We start from the raw sequence: 26,063 nt of genomic DNA on the forward strand, positions 1-26,063 counted from the left end.
GATACAAGCCTCAAATTATTGAAACTGTTCTTGCAGGTTTACAGGATTCAGCATGACAACAGTTACAGCTCAACTGGAACCATTTAATTCATCGTGCGTGTACGGATGCTGGCTATGTAATTATTGACGTGTTCTGTAACAAGAATACATTTCTACGTTGTTTGAAATGGCAATAAAAAAAGAAATGAAATATGACATGTGGGCCAAGAAAAATATGACGCGAGCTGGATTATACTGTACGTGCCATCTCCAGAAACTGTGCCCTGCGCAATTGCACGGTATCAGATTACTGGTCAAGTGGGTGCATTTATCAAATGTTGGGGTGGCACTGTTTTCGACTGAAGCAGCAGCTTGAGCTTTATAAAGCTGGCAGCACAGAGAGATTGTGGCTAAACTGTTACACTCAGCTCCTGATTGGCCCTAAACGTGATCAGTCTGCAGTCCTGGCACTGAGATTGAACTCTCAGTGGGGGAATGCGAGGGAAGCTGAGACCTGGTTATACCATCGCTAAGTTCCTGTAATATTCCTTATCTGTTCCGTTCCCACCACCACCATCACCCCAAACGCAGTTAGAAACAAACGTCGGCCCTCATGTGGAAATGACGCTTTATTTCAAAAGTTGGTATTATTGTTTGGGTGACTGACTGAGGGATACCAGACACTCACAAGCTGTTCTAAGAATATCTACAGATTTAAACACACCAGCAGCAAGTGAGCGCAGCGTGACATTCTGCCACTGTTGATAAGGTGACTGCCAGACTCTGCAACCCTGCCTCGAACATGACAACTTCATTCACTAACCAAGCTGTTGGACATTGAGATTTCTATTTAACGCCATTCAATTAGAAAAAGATAAACTGGATACTTTCAAATCTCCAAGTAAGGTCTGTGCTATTATTGTGTTTCATGTTTCCTACATTAGAACCCTGACTAAATGTAAAACCCGATTGGCTGGGGAGAGCTTGGAGATGTGCAGGGATTGTGAAAAGCAGAATATAAAAGCTAGCCTCTCTCGTTTACAATTTTCAACCAGATCAGCCACTTTGACAACACAGGGGGTAGAAAAGTGAACGGCCTCATGTCTAAAATTAATCGTTCAGCTGAGCTGGAGGCCTCTGTTATTGCATGGTGGAGAGATGCAGGCGTTGGACGGGGTGGGCACAGTAAGAAGTCTGACAACTCCAGATTAAAGTCCAACTGATGAAGGAGCTACGCTCCGAAAGCTAGTGATTCCAAATAAATCTGCTGAACTTTATCTTGGTGCTGTCAGACTTCTGTCTGTTAATCCACTGTGTGGAAAGAATTATTACAAAAAGATATCAGGAACAACTTCAGGTGGTCCCAATGTGCTTCACAGCTTTTTGAAGTGTTGGCGTTCTTACATAACATTAGATTGGATTTGTTTATTCTCAAGCGTACCAAGGTACAATGAAAGGTATTTTTCTGTGAGAAGCTCAAACAGATCATTAAGTACATAAAAGAAAAGAAAATAAAAAAAAAATACACAATAGGGAAACACAGGTATACAATGTAAATACATAGACACCGGCATCGGATGAAGCATACAGGATGTAGTGTTAATCAGGTCAGTCCATAAGAGGGTCGTTTAGGAGTCTGGTGACAGTGGGGAAGAAGCAGTTTTTGAATCTGTTCGTGCGTGTTCTCAGACTTTTGTATCTCCTGCCCAATGGAAGAAGTTGGAAGAGTGAGTAAGCCGGGTGGGAGGGATCTTTGATTATGCTGCCCGCTTTCCCCAGGCAGCGGGAGGTGTAGATGGAGTCAATGGATGGGAGGCAGTTCGCGTGATGGACTGGGCTGTGTTCACGACTCTCTAAAGTTTCTTGCAGTCTTGGGCCGAGCAGTTGCCATATCAGGCGGATGCAGCCAGATAGGATGCTCTCTGTGGTGCATCTGTAAAAGTTGGTAAGAGTCAATGTGGACATGCCGAATTTCCTTAGTTTCCTGAGGAAGTATAGGTGCTGTTGTGCTTTCTTGGTGGTAGCGTCGATGTGGGTGGACCAGTACAAATTTATGGTGATGTGCACACCATTTGAAGCTGTTAACCATCTCCACCTCGGCCCCATTGATACCGACAGGGGTGTGTACAGTACTTTGCTTCCTGAAGTCAATGACCAGATCTTTAGTTTAGGAGGTGGGTGTACAGATCACAGTTGATGTTATAACTGGACGTCAAGAATCCAGAATGTACCCTGGTTCAATAGACTGTAACAAAAAACAAAGAACAAAGAAAAGTACAGCACAGGAACAGGCCCTTCGGCCCTCCAAGCCCGTGCCGACCAGGCTGCCTGTCTAAATTAAAATCTTGTGCACTTCCTGGGTCCGTATCCCTCTATTCCCATCCTATTTATGTACTTGTCAAGATGCCCCTTAAACTAGCGTCCCTGCTTCCACCACCTCCTCCGGCAGCGAGTTCCAGGCACCCACTACCCTCTGTGTAAAAAAACTTGCCTTGTACATCTCCTCTAAACCTTGGCCCTCGTACCTTAAACCTATGCCCCCTTGTAATTGACCCCTCTACCCTAGGGAAAAGCCTCTGACTATCCACTCTGTCTATGCCCCTCATAATTTTGTAGACCTCTCTCAGGTCGCCCCTCAACCTCCTTCGTTCTAGTGAGAACAAACCGAGTTTATTCAACCGCTCCTCATAGCTAATGCCCTCCATATCAGGCAACATCCTGATAAATCTCTTCTGCACCCTCTCTAAAGCTTCCACATCCTTCTGGTGTGTGGCGGCCAGAATAGAACACTATACTCCAAGTGTGGCCGAACTAAGGTTCTATACAGCTGCAACATGACTTGTCAATTCTTATACTCAATGCCCTGGCCAATGAAGGCAAGCATGCTGTATGCCTTCTTGACTACCTTCTCCACCTGTGTTGCCCCTTTCAGTGACATGTGGACCTGGACACCTAGATCACTCTGACTGTCAATACTCTTGAGGGTTCTACCATTCACTGTATATTCCCTACCTGCGTTAGACCTTCCAAAATGCATTACCTCACATTTGTCCGGATTAAACTCCATCTGCCATCTCTCCGCCCAAGTCTCCAAACAATCTAAATCCTGCTGTATCCTCTGACGGTCTTCATCGCTATCCACAATTCCACCTACCTTTGTGTCGTCTGCAACTTTTACTGTATTTTTTTAACATGGGTTACTAAGTGCCTCTTAAGAACCTAAGAACTAGGAGTCGGCCATCTGGCCCCTCGAGCCTGCTCCGTCATTCAATGAGATCATGGCTGATCTTTTGTGGACTCAGTTGCACTTTCCGGCCCGAACACCATAACCATAAAGATGCATGGCATTAAGGGTAAAGTAATAGCATGGATAGAGGATTGGTTAATTAATAGAAAGCAAAGAGTGGGGATTAATGGGCGTTTCTCTGGCAATCAGTAGCTAGTGGTGTCCCTCAGGGATCCATGTCGGGCCCACAATTGTTCACAATTTACATAGATGATTTGGAGTTGGGGATCAAGGGCAATATGTCCAAGATTGCAGATGACACTAAGATGAGTGGTAAAGCAAAAAGTGCAGAGGATACCGGAAGTCTGCAGAGGGATTTGGATAGGTTAAGTGAATGGGCTAGGGTCTGGCAGATGGAATACAATGTTGACAAATGTGAGGTTATCCATTTTGGTAGGAATAATAGCAAAAGGGATTATTATTTAAATGATAAAATATTAAAACATGCTGCTGTGCAGAGGGACCTGGGTGTGCTAGTGCATGAGTCACAGAAAGTTGGTTTACAGGTGCAACAGGTGATTAAGAAGGTGAATGGAATTTTATCCTTCATTGCTAGAGGGATGGAGTTTAAGACTAGGGAGGTTATGCTGCAATTGTATAAGGTGTTAGTGAGGCCATACCTGGAGTATTGTGTTCAGTTTTGGTCTCCTAACTTGAGAAAGGACGTACTGGCGCTGGAGGGTGTGCAGAGGAGATTGACTAGGTTAATCCAGAGCTGAAGAGGTTGGATTACGAGGAGAGGTTGAGTAGACTGGGACTGTACTCGTTGGAATTTAGAAGGATGAGGGGGTATCTTATAGAAACATATAAAATTATGAAGGGAATAGATAGGATAGATGCGGGCAGGTTGTTTCCACTGGCAGGTAAAAGCAGAACTAGGGGGCATAGCCTTAAAATAAGAGGAAGTAGATTTAGGACTGAGTTTAGGAGGAACTTCTTCACCCAAAGGGTTGTGAATCTATGGAATTTCTTGCCCAGTGAAGCAGTTGAGGCTCCTTCATTAAATGTTTTTAAGGTAAAGATAGATAGTTTTCTGAAGAATAAAGGGATTAAGGGTTATGGTGTTCGGGCCGGAAAGTGGAGCTGAGTCCACAAAAGATCAGCCATGATCTAATTGAATGGCGGAGCAGGCTCGAGGGGCCAGATGGCCTACTCCTGCTCCTAGTTCTTATGTTATTATGATGACCAGCCATAATCGCACTGACCGGCCGAGTAGCCTGGATGGGACCGTTAGTCGCCTCCTGTCCAATCTTCCAAAGGGACAGAAATAAATAAACAGCACATCATTTTTGCAAGATCAGTGAGAGTTAATCAAGACAAATCATCCAGTATTGTCACCCATCAGAAAACCAGTGATTTATTTTAAGTGCGTAATCAAAAGAAACAGGTTTTTTTTTCCATGAAAGATTATTTTAAAATTTCAGTTGTTTGTTGCTTCATAGAGGGTTGGCGGCCTTTGTTCTCAGGTCAGCTCCTGTAAAGTGCATTGTGTAAATGGTAAAGTTTCCTGTTTGGCAGATGTTAATGCAGGTTCGGCCCTGAAAACTGCTTTGAACAATTCAATTCAACGGCAGCAATTGTTCCGAAACATTCAAAGGAGGAAAGCCAGAGACTGTCCCATCCAGAGACAGTGCGATCTACAGACACTGCCCACGCTCCCAGTCACACAGGTGGGCACTGCCCACGCTCCCGGTCACACAGGTGGGCACTGCCCACGCTCCCGGTCACACAGGTGGGCACTGCCCACGCTCCCAGTCACACAGGTCGGCACTGCCCACGCTCCCGGTCACACAGGTCGGCACTGCCCACGTTCCCGGTCACACAGGTCGGCACTGCCCACGCTCCCGGTCACACAGGTGGGCACTGCCCACGCTCCCGGTCACACAGGTGGGCACTGCCCAGGCTCCCGGTCACACAGGTGGGCACTGCCCAGGCTCCCGGTAACACAGGTGGGCACTGCCCACGCTCCCGGTCACACAGGTGGGCACTGCCCACGCTCCCGGTCACACAGGTCGGCACTGCCGACGCTCCCGGTCACACAGGTGGGCACTGCCCACGCTCCCGGTCACACAGGTGGGCACTGCCCAGGCTCCCGGTCACACAGGTGGGCACTGCCCACGCTCCCGGTCACACAGGTGGGCACTGCCCAGGCTCCCGGTAACACAGGTGGGCACTGCCGACGCTCCCGGTCACACAGGTCGGCACTGCCGACGCTCCCGGTCACACAGGTGGGCACTGCCCACGCTCCCGGTCACACAGGTGGGCACTGCCCACACTCCCGGTCTCACAGGTGGGCACTGCCCACGCTCCAGGTCACACAGGTCGGCACTGCCCACGCTCCCGGTCACACAGGTGGGCACTGCCCACGCTCCCGGTCACACAGGTGGGCACTGCCGACGCTCCCGGACTCACGCGCCGACAATGCTGATGCTCCCGGACTCATGGGCCAGCAATGCAGACGCTCCTGGTCCCACGGTCCGATCCTGCCGACGTTCCCGAACTCTCGGGCCGGCACTGCCGACATTCTTGGCCTGGCACTACGAGGCTCCCTGTCAAGCTCCCAGTGTCACTGGCAGACACTGTTTACGCTCCCAGCGTTACTTCAGAGACCAACTCTAAATCCCATGAGAGCCAGACTCAGTATAGTTTATTCTTGGGTCACTGTGTATAAGCAGGTATGCATAGAAATATAGAAAATAGGAGGAGGCCATTTGGCCCTTCAAGCCCACTTCCTGCATCTACCCCGTCCAGTCTCGTTAACATTTTATAGGTTTCTATGAGATTCCAATGCACGGTAGCATTGTGGGGCAGCACGGTAGCATAGTGGATAGCCCAATTGCTTCACAGCTCCAGGGTCCCAGGTTCGATTCCCTGCTGGGTCACTATCTGTGTGGAGTCTGCACATCCTCCCCGTGTGTGCGTGGGTTTCCTCCGGGTGCTCCGGTTTCTTCCCACAGTCCAAAGATGTGCAGGTTAGGTGGATTGGCCATGATAAATTGCCCTCAGAGTCCAAAATTGCCCTTAGTGTTGGGTGGGGTTACTGGGTTATGGGGATAGGGTGGAGGTGTTGACCTTGGGTAGGGCCGGTGCAGACTCAATGGGCCGAATGGCCTCCTCCTGCACTGTAAATTCTATGATCTATTCTTCTGAACTCCAGCAAATACAATCCGAATCATTTCAATCTCCCTTCACACACCATCCCTCTATCCCTGGAATCAGCCTGGTAAACCTTCCCTGCTCTCCCTCTAGAGAAAGAACATCTTCCTCGGATAAGGAGACCCAAAACTGCTCACTATATTCCAGGTGTGGCCTCACCAAGGCCCGGTGTAATTGCATCAACACATCCCTACTCCTGTACTCGAATCATCTCGCAATGAAGGCCAGCATACCAGTCACGAGTAGGCTTCAATGAAGTTACTGTGAAAAGCCCCTAGTCGCCACATTCCGCCGCCTGTTTGGGGAGGCTGGTACGGGAATTGAACCCGTACTGCTGGCCTTGTTTTGCATTACAAGCCAGCTGTTTAGCCCTGTGCTAAACCAGCCTCTTCTTTACCACCTGCATGCTTGCCTTCAGTGACTGGTGTACAAGGACACCCAGGTCTCGTTGCACATTCGCCCCTCCTCACTTATGGCCATTCATAAATTAGGCAGACCTCTGCCTTCTAGTTTTTGCTACTAAGTGGATAACCTCACATTTATCCAAATGATTCTGCATTGCCATTCATTTGCCCACTTACTCAACTTGTCCAAATCACATTGAAGGATCTCTGCATCCTCCTCACAGTTCATCCTCCCATCCAAATTTGGAGATATTACATTTTGGTCCCTCATGTAAATCATTAATATATATTCTGAATAGCTGGGGTCCCGGCACCAGTCCCTGTGGTCCCTCACTAGTCACTGCCTGCCAATTTGAAAAAGACCCATTACCTCCCACTTCCTGTCTGCCAACCAGTTTTCCATCGATCTCAATACACTAGTCCCAATCACATGCGTTTTAATTTTACATGCTAACCTCGTACAGAATTTTCATAGAATTTACAATGGAGGAGGAGGCCATTCAGCCCATCGAGTCTGCACAGGCTCTTGGAAAGAGCACCCTACTTAAGCCCTCACCTCCACCCTATCCCTGTAACCCAGCAACTCCATCTAACCGAAGGGCAATTTAACATGGCCAATCCACCTAACCTACACATCTTTGGACTGTGGGAAGAAACCGAAGCACCCGGAGGAAACCCACGTAGACACAGGGAGAATGTGCAGACTCCGCACAGACAGTCACCCAAGCAGGAATTGAACTGGGACCCTGGCACTGTGAAGCCATTGTGCTAACCACTATGCTATTGTGCTGCCCTGAATGTGGGACTTGGTCAAAATCCTTCTGAAAATCCAAATATACCACATCCACTGCTCTCCCTCATCAACCCTACTAATTGAAAAATGAAAATTGCTTATTGTCACAAGTAGGCTTCAATGAAGTTACTTTGAAAAGCCCCTAGTCGCCACATTCCGGCGCCTGTTCGGGGAGGCTGGTACGGGAATTGCATCCTCGAAGAATTCCAGTAACTTTGTCAAGCATGATTTCCCCTTAAGAAATGCATGCTAGCTCTGTCCGATCCTGCTACTGTTTTCTAACTGCTCAGCTATAAAACCATTTGATAATGGATTCTACAATTTTCCCCACCGCCGACCTCAGTCTTGCTGTGGGGTGGAGACGAGTCTGCGCAGAATTCTGAAGCTGCAGAACATTATTCAATTCTATTGTTCGATGGGTAATATCTTTCAGATTCGTCAGCTCCCCTTCAAAATAGATGCGGATAACTGCAGGGTGCATCTGCTTAAGGCAGCTCAGTCAGAAGCTACATGTGCAGTTTACAAATTCCAAATGAAACTCCCTCCTCAAAGAGTGAAGTTCAAGATGACAATCCGTCACCTAGGAAACAGGAGAATTGGAGTGTTTTTATTCAGTGTGCAGCACAGCACCGAGGAATGTTGCCTGTTCCTCGTGCAGCTGACGAGAGCTGAGGTGATCTGAAAATCACAAATCCCCCTAATTCACTGGATTTTACGGTTCAAACCTGGTACTGAGAGCAAATTGAAGGAGTAGATTTGCCTCATTTTAGGCCAAATTGAACATTCCTGTCAGCAGAATAGATGAAAAAGAGAATAGACATCCCAGCGAAATTCCAAGATTGTTAACTCCAGGCACCTCAGGGGGAAAAACAGCATGTGGGTTCGGAAATACAAACCTCGTCAGTAGTAATGCCAATTAATTACCTTTTCAAGTGTGAAGCAGCTAATTTGGACAGTACGTTTCCCCACACAGCAGTGCAATAATGATCAGATGTATGTTTGTATTAATGATGTCGATTAATGGATAAAGACACCAGCAATAACTCCCGTGCTTCGAAATATTGCCGTGGGAACGTAACCGTCCACTCGCACAGACAGCTGGGGGCGTCAGGATAACATCTCAACCAAAAAACACCAGGAAGTGACAGGACGTAAACATCTCGCTGTAAGATATTAAACAAGGAGCTAGTGCCAGAGGACCAGAAACTATTAACTTGTTGTATTAGCCAGACAACCGAATCTGGAGCAAAAAACATACAAATTTTCAGGGTAGGTGAATGGACTGTTTGTTAAATTCAATTTCATGGCAGTTACGGAGTTTGTCAATCTCAAAACAGGACATTTCCCTTCCCTTCAGATTCAAAAAGCAAATTAATTTCCTTTCAATTTCTAATGGTGTCGGCTGCGGCTCATCGGCGCCCCAGTGACCTGAACAAAAAAATCCACGGCCCTGTCAGAGGGTCAGTACTGAGGGAGTGCCGCACTGTCAGAGGGTCAGTACTGAGGGAGTGCCGCACTGTCAGAGGGTCAGTACTGAGGGAGTGCCGCACTGTCAGAGGGTCAGTACTGAGGGAGTGCCGCACTGTCAGAGGGTCAGTACTGAGGGAGTGCCGCACTGTCAGAGGGTCAGTACTGAGGGAGTGCCGCACTGTCAGAGGGTCAGTACTGAGGGAGTGCCGCACTGTCAGAGGGTCAGTACTGAGGGAGTGCTGCACTGTCAGAGGGTCAGTACTGAGGGAGTGCCGCACTGTCAGAGGGTCAGTACTGAGGGAGTGCTGCACTGTCAGAGGGTCAGTACTGAGGGAGTGCCGCACTGTCAGAGGGTCAGTACTGAGGGAGTGCCGCACTGTCAGAGGGTCAGTACTGAGGGAGTGCTGCACTGTCAGAGGGTCAGTACTGAGGGAGTGCTGCCCTGTCAGGGGGTCAGTACTGAGGGAGTGCCGCACTGTCAGGGGGTCAGTACTGAGGGAGTGCCGCACTGTCAGAGGGTCAGTACTGAGGGAGTGCTGCACTGTCAGAGGGTCAGTACTGAGGGAGTGCCGCACTGTCAGAGGGTCAGTACTGAGGGAGTGCCGCACTGTCAGAGGGTCAGTACTGAGGGAGTGATGCACTGTCAGAGCTGTGGTATTGGCTGAGACATTATACTGAGGCCCTGTCTTCGGTGTTATGTGGATGCAAATGATCCCCCAACCACTATTTGAAAGAACACAGGGACATCTCGCTGCTGTCCTGGCCAATATATATACTGTAATTAATGTTGCTGAAACAGATGATCTTTAATACTTTGATACCTGTGGGAGCTCGCGGAGCACAAATTATCCTTTGCAACACTTTCTGCACTTCCAAGGCAGCTCATTCTCTGTGAGGTCCAGAGATTGTGGAAAGAGTTCTAGAAATACATAAGAACATAAGAACTAGGAGCAGGAGTAGGCCATCTGGCCCCTCGAGCCTGCTCTGCCATTCAATGAGATCAAAGCTGATCTTTTGTGGACTCAGCTCCACTTTCCGGCCCGAACACCATAACCCTTAATCCCTTTATTCTTCAAAAAACTATCTTTATCTTAAAAACATTTAATGAAGGAGCCTCAACTGCTTCACTGGGCAAGGGATTCCATAGATTCACAACCCTTTGGGTGAAGAAGTTCCTCCTAAACTCAGTCCTAAATCTACTTCCTCTTATTTTGAGGTTATGCCCCCTAGTTCTGCTTTCACCCGCATCTATCCTATCTATTCCCTTCATAATTTTATACATTTCTATAAGATCCCCCCGCAGCCTTCTAAATTCCAACGAGTACAGTCCCAGTCTACTCAACCTCTCCTCGTAATCCAACCCCTTCAGCTCTGGGATTAACCTAGTGAATCTCCTCTGCACACCCTCCAGTGCCAGTACGTCCTTTCTCAGGTAAGGAGACCAAAACTGAACACAATACTCCAGGTGTGGCCTCAGTAACACCTTGTACAATTGCTGCATAACCTCCCTAGTCTTAAACACCATCCCTCTAGCAATGAAGGACAAAATTCCATTTGCTTTCTTAATCGCCTGTTGCACCTGTAAACCAAATTTTTCTGACTCATGCACTAGCACACCCAGGTCTCTCTGCACAGCGGCATGCTTTAATATTTTATCGTTTAAATAATAATCCCGTTTGCTGTTAGTCCTACCAAAATGGATAACCTCACATTTGTCAACACTGTATTCCATCTGCCAGACCCTAGCCCATTCACTTAACCTATCCAAATCCCTCTGCAGACTTCCGGTATCCTCTGCACTTTTTGCTTTACCACTCATCTTAGCGTCGTCTGCAAACTTGGACACATTGCCCTTGGTCCCCAACTCCAAATCATCTATGTAAATTGTGAACAATTGTGGGCCCAACACTGATCCTTGAGGGACACTACTAGCTACTGATTGCCAACCAGAGAAACACCCATTAATCCCCACTCTTTTTTTTTCTATTAATTAACCAATCCTCTATCCATGCTACTCCTTTACCCTTAATGCCATGCATCTTTATCTGATGCAGCAACCTTTTATGTGGCACCTTGTCAAAAGCTTTCTGGAAATCCAGATATACCACATCCATTGGCTCCCCATTATCTACTGCACTGGTAATGTCCTCAAAAAATTCCACTAAATTAGTTAGGCATGACCTGCCCTTTATGAACCCATGCTGCGTATGCCCAGTGGGACAATTTCTATCCAGATGCCTCGCTATTTCTTCCTTGATGGTAGATTCCAGCATCTTCCCTACAACCGAAGTTAAGCTCACTGGCCTATAATTACCCGCTTTCTGCCTACCTCCTTTTTTAAACAGTGGTGTCACGTTTGCTAATTTCAAATACAAGTCTTCTCTTTAAAAGGAAACATTATATTGTTGACTTGAGAGTCTCCCATCTGCCCCATTTTGCTCCGTGGCAGTGAGATTGTAAAAGATGGCCATGGAGCATATTGCACATCAATACCAACGAGGGGAGAAGCTACGGGTGGGGGACGGGGGACGGGTGGGGAACGGGGGGGGAGCTCTCCAGGCAACATGCTGTCAGATGTTCCGAATCTTCCCGCTGAGAGAGATGTGTGTGAAGAACCTGCTGCTAAACAGACAGAGCCAGAGCTTTGATGTAGAATATCAGTGAATTGGACAGAAATCATATCCAGGCAAGTGCTGCACTTTTTCCAATGCAATTAATTTATATGAAAAAAATTACAGGTCTTAAAAAAATAGGTTTGGTCAATTATTCCGTTTTTAAACAATTATTTTTGCAAACAATTTACAAACTCATTCATTTCACAGGCAGTATCTTATTAGACAGGCTTATTACAATGCAAACAAAAGCAAGGCACTTACCAAACTGTAATAATTCTTGGTAACTGAAGGTGTCTCGAATCCTTTGAGGGACTTGGGGGAAAGTGGTTTATCTGCAAATGAACAAGGTATTTGCTGAATCACTGGGTGAAATCTTGGAAGACCGAATTAGGTCCTTATGGATCGCAATGAACTGACCCAAGGTCTCCCTTACAAAGGTCTCCCACCCAAGATGGCGCCAGGGCGAGGCGACTTCTTGCAAGCTGTGCCCAGCATACCCTCTAATTCTATCTTTTACTCTCGTTCTATGCTTAACATTATATTCTGCAGTCTTTCCTTCTTTCCCTGTGTACGGTATGTGCTGTCTGTACAGCATGCAAGAAACAATACTTTTCATTGTATACTAATACATGTGACAATAATAATAAATCAAATCAAATCAAAAAATCAAGGGTTGGGTTTGAAAATACCAACAACCCCCCCCATCAGATAGGGTTGGTCAAGGGAATGCCACTCTTGGTGGAGCGCTGGAATCAATGTGTTTCTGGGGCCCGTTGATGGACAAAGATGGACAGCGGGCCCTATCCAGCAGTTGTGAAAAATATTAAACTCATAATTTAGACTGAAATGTTTCCTATCAATTGATTTGTGCACAAAACACAATTGGCAGGGCTTCCAGAGTGAGGATGTTTAAAAGTTTCTAACCATCACCAGAAGGAAACCTTTAATAGGGGGATGGCACGGTAGCACAGTGGTTAGCACTGTTGCTTCACAGCTCCGGGGCCCTAGGTTCGATTCCTGGCTTGGGTCACTGTCTGTGCGGAGTCTGCACATCCTCCCCGTGTCTGCGTGGGTTTCCTCCGGGTGCTCCGGTTTCCTCCCACAAGTCCCGAAAGACGTGCTTGCTAGGTGGATTGGCCATGTTAAATTGCCCTTAGTGTCCAAAAAGGTTAGGTGGGATTGCCGAGCTCCAGGCATAGGGTGGAGGTGTGTGCTTCAATAGAGTGCTCTTTCCAAGGGCCGGTGCAGACTCGATGGGCTGAATGGCCTCCTTCTGCACTGTAAATTGTATGATCTATGAGGATCCAGGGACATGATCACTGTAACGTTGCTGTTTCTCTCTTTCTAGCTGAACAATTTGAACAACACATTTTTCTCTCTGTTATTGGTCTGAAATGGCCCAGTCAGACACCAATAAATACAAACTTATTATTTTGCACTCTCGTGGCACTGGATAATTCGAACATGCTGGTTCTGTGCTCAGATCCAGGAGTGGCGCTGAACCCAAAATTTCCTGATTCAGAAAAAAATTCTGCCAGCCAAGTTGACACGGCTTACTGGATAAGGCAGATATTCCAAACAGACACTGCCACACAGATTGCCATGTAAGGCCGATGGCTCTCTCCTCAGCTCCCTGCATGATGAAGGATAATTTGTCTGCTCAGCCTGTTACAGCATCATTAACATCCAACTGATCCCCAACAACTTGGAGCTCCCAACTGGCAGGGTTATAGACATCATGGTGCAGTCATTTGACAAAGGAATGTCACACACTGACCAGAGAATTGTAAATACATTGTCTTTACCTTCAGTTAGTGTCTCTCAACAACTGTTTTCAACCTTTTCTCCAGTTCTTTGTAAGGAAATGAATGCTAATTGCATTTTGTACTCATTGCCCCCTCTCCTTATGTCACACTCTCTTGTCTATCAATAATCTGCAGAGCTGCACAGTCGGCAGCACAGCCAAGCTCCAAAAATCAACGGGGAGTCAGAAAAACCATATGGTTCATTCTCAGAGTTATCAATCCAAAGCGGCATTGTTAAACATCGGAGTTCTGGTTGAGGAAGAAATTTCAAATCCAGAAGAGGTTAACTTTTCAATGATTTTTGTCCCCCAGTGCCTGGGGTGAGAGGGGGCAGCTGGCAATGCAGGGATACGTGACAACCATTACATTCTGGGTGTCAGGATTATGTCCAAAATGTGCTCCCTGTTTGTACAGAGAGGGGTGTGAGACAGCGAGATGGGATTGGCAGGGAAGGGAAAGGAGGGAGGGATGAGCAGGGAATTTCGGATCCCAAGAAGCAGAACTGAAAAGGGCACAGGAGACAGAGATTAAAGTTTTGTGAATTATATTGATTTTTCGTTCCAAGGCGACTTAATTTTCCCAAAGTAAACAACAACTAATTCAGTCAGAGAGTCACAGATGTTTACAGCATGGAAACAGGCCCTTCGGCCCAGCTTGTCCATGCTGCCCAGTTTCTATCACTAAGCTAGTCCCACTTGGCCTCATTTGGCCCATATCTCTCAATCCCCACCCTACCCATGTAACTACCTGTTTTTTAAAGGAAACAATTGTACCCGTCTCTACCACTGCCTCAGGCAGCCCGTTCTAGATGCTCACCACTCTGAGAAAAAAGTGTCTCCTCTGGTCTCTTTTGTATCGCTCCCCTCTCACCTTAAACCTCTGCCCTCTAGTTCTAGACTCCTCTGCCTTTGGGAAAAGATGTTGACTATCTACCTTATCTCTGTATAATTTTGGGTTCAGCGCCACTCCTCTATACAATCACCCCAAGGCCTCCTACGCTCCACGGAAAAAAGTCCCGCCTCTCCTAATAACTCTTCCCATCAACTCTTGGTAGCATCCTCGGAAATCTCTTCTGCACACTTTCTAGTTCAACAATATCCTTCCTATAATAGAGTGACTAGAACTGGATTGTATTGGATTTGTTTATTGTCACGTGTACCGAGGTACAGTGAAAGTATTTTTCTGCGAGCATCTTACAGGTCATTAAGTACATGAAATGAAAAGGAAATAAAATAAAATATATAATAGGGCAACAGAAGGTAGACAATGTAACTACATAAGCACCAGCATCGGATGTAGAATACAGGGATGTAGTGTTAATCAGATCAGTCCATAAGAGGGTCATTTAGGAGTCTGGTGACAGTGGGGAAGAAGCTGTTTTTGAGTCTGTTGGTGCGTGTTCTCAGACTTCTGTATCTCCTGCCCGATGGAAGAAATTGGAAGAGGGAGTAAGCCGGGTGGGAGGGGTCTTTGATTTATGCTGCCCGCTTTCCCCGGGCAGCAGGAGGTGTAGATAGAGTCAATGGATGGGAGGTAGGTTCGTGTGCTGGACTGGGCTGTGTTCATGACTCTCTGAAATTTCTTGCGGTCCTGGGCCGAGCAGTTGCCATACCAGGCTGTGATGCAGCCAGATAGGATGCTTTCTATGGTGCATCTGTAAAAGTTGGTAAGAGTTAATGTGGACATGCCGAATTTCCTTAGTTTCCTGAGGTAGTATAGGCGCTGTCTTGCTTTTTTGGTGGTAGTGTCGACGTGGGTGGACCAGGACAGATATTTGGACATGTGCATCCCTTGGAATTTGAAACTGCAAACCATCTCCACCTCAGCCCCGTTGATGCTGACAGGGAACTGAACACAGTATTGAATGTGTGGTCTTACCAAAGTCTTGTACAACTTCAACAAGACGTCCCAACTCCTGTATTCAATATCCTGACCAATAAAACCTAGCATGTTGAATGCCTTCTTCACCACCCTGTCCACCTGCATCACCACCTTCAAGGAGCGATGAACCTGCTCTCCGTGTTCTGTAACTCGGCCCAGCCATTAACCGAGTAGGTCCTGCCCTGATTTGATCGACCAAAATGCATCCCCTCACATTTACCCAAATTAAACTCCATCTGCCATTCAATGGCCCATTGGCCCAATTGGTCAAGACCCTGTTGCAATCTTATATAACCTTCTTCATTATCCACTATGCCACCAACCTTGGGGTCATCTGCAAACTTACTAACCATGCCTCCTACATTCTCATCCAAATCATTTATATATATAACAAATAACAGTGGACCCAGCACCGATCCCTGAGGCACACCGCTGGTCACAGGCCTCCAGTTTGAAAAACAACCCTCCACAACCACCCTTTGGCTTTGGTCGCCAAGCCAATTTTGTATCCAATTGGCTACCTAACCCTGGAATCCGTGAGATTTAACCTATTGCTACAACCCACCATGCGTTACCTTGTCAAAGGCCTTGCCAAGGTCCATGTCGATAACGTTGACTGCCCTCATCTATGTCCTTGATTACCCCTTCAAAAAACTCATGAAATTTGTGAGACATGATTTTCCGTTCATAAAGCCATGCTGACTGTCCCTAATCAGTCCTTGCCTCTCTAAATGCCTGTAGATCCTGTCTCTCAGTTTACCTTCTAACAATTTACCCACTACAGACGTTCGGCTCATCGGTAATTCCCAGGCTTTTCCCTGCGGCCTTTCTTAAACAAAGGCACAACATCTGCTACCCTCCAATCTTCAGGCACCTCACCTGTGGCTGTCCATGATTCAAATATCTCAGCTAGGATCCGGCAATTTCCTCCCTAACCTCCCACAATGTCCAGGGATACATTTCATCAGGTCCTGGGGATTTATCTACCTTGATGTGCTTCGAGACTTCCAGCACCTCCTTCTCTGTAATGTATATACTCCTCAAGACATCACTATTTATTTCCCCAATTTCCCTAACATCCATGCCTTTCTCAACAGTAAATACTGACGAGAAATATTCATTTAGGACCTCTCCCATCCCTTGTGGATCTGTACATAGATGACCTTGTTTATCCTTAAAAGGCCCTACCCTCTCCCTAGTCACCCTTTTACCCTTTATGTATCTGTAAAAGCTTTTTGGATTTTCCTTTGCCTTATCTGCCAAGACAATCTCATGACCCCTTTTTGCCCTCCTGATTTCTCTCTTAACTCTACTCCGACAAGCCCTATACTCTTCAAGGGATCCACTTGATCCCAGCTGCCTATGCATGCCATATGCCTCCTTCTTCCTTTTGACCATGGCCTCAATATCCCGAGTCATCCAGGGTTCCCTACTTCTACCAGCCTTACCCTTCACTCTCAGAGGAATGCGTTCACCCTGAACCCTAGTTAACAACTTTTTCAAAGACTCCCACTTACCAGCTGTCCCCTTGCCGATAAACAGGCTCCCCAATCAACTTTTGAAAGTTGCCGCCCAATACCCTTGAAATTGGCCTTGCCCCATTTTAGAATTTTAACTTTTGGGCCAGAACTATCAATCTCCATACTATCTTAAAACTAATAGAATTATGGTCACTGGTCCCAAAGTGATCCCTCATTGACACTTCCGTCACCTGTCCTTCCTTATTCCCCAAGAGGAGGCCAAGTTTTGCCCCCTCTCTAGTCGGGCCATCCACATATTGAATGAGGAATTCTTCCTGAATACACTCGACAGATTTCTCTCCATCCAAACCCCAAGTGCTATGGCTGTCCCAGTTAATGTTGGGAAAGTTAAAGTCCCCAACTATTACCACCCTATTTTTCCGGCAGCTGTCTGTAATCTCGTTACATATTTGCTCCTCAATATGCTGCTGACTATTTAAGGGCCTATAGTACAGTCCTATCAAAGAGATCTCACCCTTCTTATTTTTCAGTTCTTCCCATATGGACTCAGTCGGCAAACCCTCGGGTATATCCTCTCTCTGTACTGCCGTGATGTTGTCCCTAATCAAAAATGCAACTCCTCCTTTCCTACTCCCCCTTTCCTAACTCCTGTACACCAGACAAGGAGGCAGGTTTCCTTCCCCAAAGGGTGTCAGTGTGTCAGTCAGAATTTTAGTGGCAATCCCACAGCTTTCATGGTCATTTTTGCTGAGGTCAGGTTTTACGTTTCCAAATCCTTTCGTTCAAATCGAATTCAAGTTCTCAGGCTCGGGTGGGATTTGAACCCACATTCTCTGGGTTATTCATCCAGGCCTCTGGATCAGCAACCTGGTCATAAAATCATGAGACTCCTGCACTTCTTGAAAATGACCAGTGGAGAGTCTGTAACGTGGCGAAATTAGACCATGTGTTTTGCCGAAACTTGTTCATTCTACACAAGCCACGAGATTTGAATCATTTGTTGAACACCAATTCACACCGATGTGCTTGGGCAACACCAGACAGAAAGGGAAAGTGGTCAAGTGTTGAACCAGGAACAGAGTCTTTAGGAAGATCCAATTACACATCATTCCATTTGCTGCAATAAATGTTGAGGAGAAATCTTTAGTTAACTATTGATGAAGAAGTGGAAACTTTAAGCTCCTCTACTGCACGCTCACACCCTGGGCACAGGGACCTGCAAACACAAAATCTTCTGAACAGTCAGAATGAAGAATGGGTTTTACACACAGGTGTGTAAAAGTGATCAGCTCACCACTTGGTTTTATCTCTCGTACATAGTTGCTCGGGAACCAGCCTGATCTTCCTTTCAGAGTGCCTTCCCACCATCCGCCATCTTCAACCCGGCTAACGTACAGAATGTCGCCTTTCGAAAAGGAAAGCTCATCCTCATTGGTCTGTTTGAAGTTAAACTTGGCTTTTACCATCAGCTGATGGCTCCCATTCTCAGTCATCTCCTGAAGCAAACAAAAGGATATTTCAGCATAAACCAACGACAAACAGTTCACCAAATTACTCCCAGGAACAGGAAATAGGAACAGGAATAAGCCAGTTAGCTCTTTGAACTGGTTCAGACATGAGGCTAAATGACCCATTATCAACCAGGATGTGCTGCTTGTGCAGGCAACACAGCAAAGGTTCAATCGATTGGACCCTGGGGTGGGAGGGTTGTCCTATGATGAGCAAATTGAGTTCATAATCCCTGGAGTTAAGAAGGATGAGGTGATCTTATTGAAACAGACAGAATTGAGAAGGGGCTTGGCAGATTGGGGGAATCTTGAATTTGGGAACACAAGAGGCTTTTTCAAGGCAGCCTGTGATTAGTGGCATGTCACAAGATTCAGCGCTGAGGCCGCAGCTATTTACAATCTATATTAATGATTTGATGACCCTTAACACTGCATACTCTCACCGTCTCCTTGGCTCAAAAAGAAGCCGTCACTCCAGGAAGCGTGGAAAACGTGCAGGCCTACAGGTGACCCACCCACTACAACGCGGCCCAAAAGCCCCTCTGCCCAACTTATTCCAAGCTAATGTCCCAATCTCTGGAAAACAAACTAGACAAACTTAAAGCCAGACTCACTTTTCAAAGAGAACTGCGTGCTGTGTGCTCTATTTCACGGGAAACATGGCTCGCTCCTGCTTCACCGGACTGTGCCCTACAACCAGAGGGCTTCTCAATCCACCGAATGGACCGTACGGCGGCCTCAGGCAAGGCTAGGGGAGGTGGGGTCTGCCTCCTAAACACCACCTCCTGGTGCCTAGATGTAGCAACTCTAGTGAGTTTCTGCTCCCCAGACCTAGAATACCTGACGCTAAAACGCCACCCCTACTACCTCCCGCGGGAGTTCAGCTCCATTATCCTGACAGCAGTGTACATCCCATCCCATGCGAACATGAAAATCCGACTGGACGAAATATTCACCACCACAAATAGCCTTGAAACAAAACATCCCGAGGCCTTGTTCATTGTAGCTCAGGACTTCAATCAGGCCAAGTTCGAGAGCAGACTATCAAATTACCACCAACATGTCACCTGTTCCACAAGAGGCCCAAACATCCTGGACCACCGCTACACAAATATCAAACATGCCTATGTCCTTTCTCAAGTAAGGTGACCAAAACGAAACACAATACTCCAGGTACAATTGCAACATAACCTCCCTAGTCTTAAACTCCATCCCTCTAGCAATGAAGGACAAAAGTCAATTTGTCTTCTTAATCACCTGTTGCACCTGTAAACCAACTTTCTGTGACTCATGCACTAGCACACCCAGGTCTCTCTGCACAGCAGCATGCTTTAATATTTTATCGTTTAAATAATAATCCCGTTTGCTGTTATTCCTACCAAAATGGATAACCTCACATTTGTCAAAATTGTATTCCATCTGCCAGACCCTAGCCCATTCACTTAACCTATCCAAATCCCTCTGCAGACTTCCAGTATCCTCTGCACTTTTCCCTTTACCACTCCTCTTAGTGTCATCTGCAAACTTGGACACATTGCCCGTGGTCCCCAACTCCAAATCATCATGAATGGACCTACCTCGTATTAAGTTGATCTTTTCTCTACACCTTGCTATAACTGTAACATTATATTCTGCAGCCTCTCCTTCCTTCCCTATCTACGGTATACACTGTTTGTACAGCATGCAAGAGACAACACTTTTCACTGTATAATAATACGTGACAATAATAAATCAAATCAAATCAAAATGATGAGTCACGCATCCATGTTTGATACAAAACTAGGTGGAAATGTAAGGGGTGTGTGTGTGCATGCGTGTGCGTGGTAAAGATCACTTTGGGAATCTGTTACTGTGGCAATATGCACTTTTACACACATGTTGTAATCTGTAGCTGGGGATGGTAGAAATTCCAACACTCTTATCAACACGTAACCAGGAATTTGTCCCCCTCTTACCGTCTGCCATTGGTGCGCGTTTGAAGGATTTGCAAGTTGATACTCCACCTGTTTGGCCACATTATGAACACACCCTCCCTGGCCATGAAGTCCGAGCCTGGGCTGAGATTTGAACCAGGATCTTCTGGTTCAGAGACAGGGACACTAGTGGGGCTGCAGGGGAAGCAAGTGGTCAGTCCCAGAGGCCAGAGACAGCGAGAGCAGCGGGTCTACAAAGGGGCATGAAGGGAAGGCGGGAGCTGGGTCCAAGCGCTGGACGCAGTGGAGGAGAAGTGGGCCACTCTGTACCCAGGAGTGGGGAAGAGGTTTCCACCCATCGCTGAGCACCAGGCCTGGGCACAGGTAGGAGAGGCCGTGAGCACCGTGGGCAACACCGTCAGGATCGGCCAGCAGTGCTGTAAGAAACTGCACAACATCCTCAGGGCGGCCAGGATGAGTAGGCAGCTCTGTGCCATGGCACTAATCCCCACACATCCGTAACCGCCCTCCCGCCTGGAGGGCAACTGAACCCTGCACCACGTGCCAGCATCCATACCTGCTGCCATGGCCGGATGCCCAGGCAACGAAGGCCGCCAGCTACCCACCCCCTGGGCTGCATGCGTCCAACTGTCTATCACTGAGCGTTTTCTGTCACACCCCCCCCCCCCCCCCCCCAATCCCCCGGAGAAGGCCGGCCACAAATGCAGCGGAGCAGCAGGCACTGGACCTGACTGGTGGGTCCGGGGAGAGGGCAGTCACTGAGGCAGAGGTTGGCTTTGGGCAAGCAAGTGAGACCCCGCTAAGTTGCGGTTCCCAATGTCACCTCCCTCCCCTGCCTTCCCAGTACTTGTCTTAAGTCACCAACACTGCAACGGTGTTGTCCAATCGTACACAATGAAAACATTTAAGTTTCACCCTCATAAGTTTCCTTTTTAACCTGAGGCAAAATCTGCTTAATATTTCGCACAGATCCTCCTTTCCCTTGCCCACCTGTGCATTTTTTCTGTTTCTCGCCTTCACAGATTGAAATTGATGTCGAAAACCAAACCTTGATTTGTGAACTAATGCAAAATCATCAGCCATTTCTGCTGCCAGTGTAGCAGTTTTGACCCTTTGCTGTTCCACATCTGTTCTCACTACTGTGAGAAGTGAATCATTAAATTCCACCAAAATAATCGTTTCCCAAAGAGCTTCATTTTTCTTTCTTTATTCGTTCATGGCTAGGCCAGCATTTATTGCCCATCCCTGCGGCACGTAAGAGTCAATCGCATATGTTTGGTCTATTTTTAATGCTCTTATCCACCTATCAAAATTGTTTTGTTTGATTCTTTCAGATTCCATATACGTCTGCCTGGTTTCTAAACTTCTGTCTGTTGGTCTCTGGCACTAGTTCATATGGACTTAATATGGCTTCTCACCTCATCAAAATCCGTAGATACCTCCTCTGATAGTTATGCAAGCATTTCACTGGCTCTACCTACTATCTTGGAACTAACAATATCCACATGGCTGTTGGCCACTTCAATTGTTTAGCTACTTTCACAAATAATATTTTTTTAAAGGCTTCCACATCTTTCTCATCAAACCTTGACAGTGCTTGAATATATTTAAACATATCTCCATGAGACTTTTGACTAGGAGGAGTTACTCCTCCCTCTAACTTTCCTCAACGCCAGCCTTGGCCACCAACATTTTAAGTTGATGTTTTCTCTCTCTCCTTATCCTTTTTTTTTTCTCTTGCTAGTCTCTCCATTTCCACCTCAGGCTTCCTGATTTCAATTGCCTTTTCAGAAACTCTTTGTTTTTCCTTTTTCTCTGCAATTGCCACTCTCTCCTTTCCCTCTCTCTCCTCATCCTTTTCCTGCATTTCCAATTTCTCCCTTTTATTTTTCCTGCGTTTCAATTGTTTAATTTGTAAATGTGTTTTATCTAATTCCAATGATTCAGGCTGTGCCTCTGGGAAATGTAAATGTTAAGCTATTGCTTGAATTATCTCCACCTTCCTCGCTCCTTCAGCTTGTTCCTTTGTCATAACCACCCAGAGTGACCTCTTCGATATCCAAGAAACTCTTTGCCACTGAAAGAATCCGGTCACTCCCGACTCAAACTGACAAGAGTATCGACACCTGAAAGAAAGACCCAGTCCCTCACACTCACTGTCTTTTTAAATTCAATAATCCCAAACCCCAACTGGGAATTATAATTTTAAATCCTGGACAAGAGCCCCCAATTTTTGTTAGGATACCGGACCAGACCCCAAACAATTTACAATCTATAAGACTGTGAGGAAAGGATATTTCCCCCCAGGAATGATGATTCTTATCTTTTATGTTAAAACCAACTTTAATTTAAACTTAGAATTAGCCACATTAACACCAAAGACACAGCTTTACAATTAATAGCTTTAAATAAAAGAGAAAACCTGAACTCACTATCTACAATTGCCACTGTATACATTCAAACAAAGCAACCACAATACAGTTCAAAACCGACTCATAAACAAAATTAGCAATCAGTTGCGTATCTGTGCAGAACTTTGGAGAGAACAACCTGAAAATCCGTTTGTCTTGTCAGACTCAAATCCTATGGCAAATTGCTGTTCAACTTAAAATCTTCTAGCCGTCTGCAAAACTACAGACAAACCTGGCTCCTCCCACTCATTACATTATCTGTACCCCACTAAGATGTCCCACCAGCTGCTGAGCTAAGACTAAATACAATCCCTCAAACTATCTACACCCACGGAACAGAGGACAGAGAGGAGGAGAAATATCTTTACCTAGAGAGTGGTGAGCCTGTGGAATTCGTTATCATATGAAGTAGTTGAGGCAAAATCATTATATGTTTTCAATTAACAGTTAGGTATAACACTTGGGGCGAGGGGATCAAACGATATGGGGGGAAAGTGGGAATAGGCTATTGAGTTGGATGATCAGCCATGATCATAATGAATGGCGGAAAAGGCTCAATGGGCGGAATGGTCTCCCCCGCTCCCATTTTCTTTGTTTCTATGAATCTCTTGCAATCAAAACAATGTTCCATTAGCCATCTCTCTATAAACAAGCAAATGGTAAAACTCAATAATTACATCATCTTGTATGACACATTAATTACAAATTTCATAGACATAGTGCCTGTATGTATTTTAAACTTTGGTTTTTAATAACATTACTGCCACAAATATGAAATATAATATATAACAATTTCTACATGAAAATGAAAATCGCTTATTGTCACGAGTAGGCTTCAATGAAGTTACTGTGAAAAGCCCCTAGTCACCACATTCCGGCGCCTGTCCGGGGAGGCTGGACTCCCCGGGGATTCATCACAATCACCAAAAATGGAGACAGAGAGGTCAAGAAAGGGAAGTGTTGGAGATGCACCACGTGACGGTGATAGAGGGGTGAAAATTAGAAGCAAAATTGATACTTCTTTCGAGGTCCAGATGAGGACATGAAGTGGCACCACTTCCCTGAAAATAGGGATGTCCTGCTGAAACTACACAGGGCACCAGTCAGACCACACCTGGAACACTGTCAACCGTTTTGATCCCCAGATCTAAGGAAAGATATAATGGCATTGGAGGCAGTCCAGAGTAGGTTGATCCTGGGTATGGAGGGATTTTCTTATGAGAGGTTGAGTAGGTTGGACCTGTACCCCAGGATTGGAGTTTAGAAGATGGCCTAATTCTGCTCCTGCGCCTCATGGGTCCAGGACAAAATCTATTTGGCTGGCGTTCAGGAACAAAAGGTGCAATGATATTGCTCGGTGTAGTCTATAGACCACCAACTCGTGAGAAGGATGTAGAGGAACAAATTTGCAAAGAAAATACAGGAAGGTGAAAAAATTCTAAAGTACTGGGTACGTGCAATGTGCCTATGACAGACATCAGGTAGAAAATATAATTGAAATCCAAGCTGGAAACAGAAGGTTCAAAGGAGAGGTAAATAAGAGAGACAAAGAGGGAGTATTAAAAGCGACCAGCAGCTAACATAAGGGAATGTAAAACTTCTACAGTCATGTAAATAGTAAAAAGGGGGTAAAAGGAGGAGTGGGGCCGATTAGCGACCAAACAGGCAATTTACACATGGAGGCCGGGGCCCCAGCGGAGTTACTAGACGAAAGATTCATTTTCATTCGAGCCTGCTCCACCATTCATCATCATACCCTGACCCTGCCTTCCCCCCCATATCCCTCAATCCCTTTAGCCCGAAGAGCTGTATCAAATTCCTTCTTGAAATGATACACCGTTTTGGCCTCAACTACTTTCTGTGGGAGTGAATTCCACAGATTCACCACTCTCTGGGTGAAGAAATTTCTCCTCCCCTCAATCCTAAATGGTTTACCCCTTATCCTCAAACTATGACCACTAGTTCTGGACTCCCCCACCATAGGGAACATTCTTTCTGAATCTACCCTGTCTAATCCTGTTAGAATTTTCTAAGTTTCTATGAGATCCCCTCTCACTCTTCTAAACTCAAATGAACCTTCATAAGGTTCCACACGGTAGGCTATTGCAGAAAATAATGAAGTATGGGATTGAAGGTGATTTAGCGGTTTGGATCAGTAATTGGCTAGCTGAAAGAAGACAGAGGGTGGTGGTTGATGGCAAATGTTCATCCTGGAGTTCAGTTACTAGTGGTGTACCGCAAGGATCTGTTTTGGGACCACTGCTGTTTGTCATTTTTATAAATGACCTGGAAGAGGGTGTAGAAGGATGGGTTAGTAAATTTGCAGATGACACAAAGGTCGGTGGAGTTGTGTATACTGCTGAAGGATGTTATAGGATACAGAGGGACATAGATAAGCTGCAGAGCTGGGCTGAGAGGTGGCAGGTGGAGTTTAATGCGGAAAAGTGTGAGGTGGTTCACTTTGGAAGGAGTAACAGGAATGCAGAGTACTGGGCCAATGGCAAGATTCTTGGTAGTATAGATGAACAGAGAGATCTCGGCATCCAGGTACATAAATCCCTGTAAGTTGCCACCCAGGTTAATAGGGCTGTTAAGAAGGCATATGGTGTGCTAGCCTTTATCAGTAGTTTCAGAGCCACACGGTCATGCTGCAGCTGTACATAACTCTGGTGCGGCCGCTCCTGGAGTACTGCGTGCAGTTCTGGTCACCACATTATAGGAAGGATGTGGAAGCTTTGGAAAGGGTTCAGAGGAGATTTACTAGGATGTTGCCTGGTATGGAGGGAAGGTCTTACGAGGAAAGGCTCAGGGACTTGAGGTTGTTTTCGTTAGAGAGGAGAAGGCTGAGAAGTGACTTAATAGAGACATATAAGATAGTCAGAGGGTTAGATAGGGTGGACAGTGAGAGTCTCTTTCCTCGGATGGTGATGACCAACACGAGGGGACATAGCTTTAAATTGAGGGGTAGTAGATATAGACAGATGTCAGAGGCAGTTTCTTTACTCAGAGAGTAGTAGGGGTGTGGAACGCCCTGCCTGCAACAGTAGTAGACTCGCTAACTTTAAGGGCATTTAAGTGGTCACTGGATAGACATATGGATGAAAATGGAATAGTGTAGGTCAGATAGGCTTCAGATGGTTTCACAGGTCGGCGCAACATCGAGGGCCGAAGGGCCCGTACTGCGCTGTAATGTTCTATGTTCTATATAATCCTAACCGACTTAGTCTCTCCTCAAATGATAGTCCCACCATCTCAGGAATCAGCCTGGTAAACCTTCTCTGCACTCCCTCCATAGAAAGAACATCCTTCCTCAGATAAGGACCCCAAAACAGCACACAAT

General features: G+C 46.2%; 1 protein-coding gene across 4 annotated transcripts in view; it reads right to left on the minus strand.

Moving 5' to 3' along the window:
* The window catches only part of LOC119951396 (rho guanine nucleotide exchange factor 6-like), a 208,987-nt gene that overhangs the window by 89,209 nt on the left and 93,715 nt on the right, over positions 1–26,063 (minus strand). For all 4 annotated transcript variants that reach the window (XM_038774539.1, XM_038774538.1, XM_038774535.1 and 1 more), the window contains 2 exons: positions 18,165–18,366; positions 11,965–12,035 (listed from right to left, as the gene is read on the minus strand). In XM_038774539.1, the coding sequence (XP_038630467.1) occupies positions 11,965–12,035; positions 18,165–18,363 (270 nt within the window). In that variant the 5' untranslated portion in view covers positions 18,364–18,366. The remainder of the gene's footprint in view (positions 1–11,964; positions 12,036–18,164; positions 18,367–26,063) is intronic.

This window comes from Scyliorhinus canicula, chromosome 17, assembly GCF_902713615.1.
Source record: "Scyliorhinus canicula chromosome 17, sScyCan1.1, whole genome shotgun sequence".
In the NCBI taxonomy this organism is placed as follows: domain Eukaryota; kingdom Metazoa; phylum Chordata; class Chondrichthyes; order Carcharhiniformes; family Scyliorhinidae; genus Scyliorhinus; species Scyliorhinus canicula.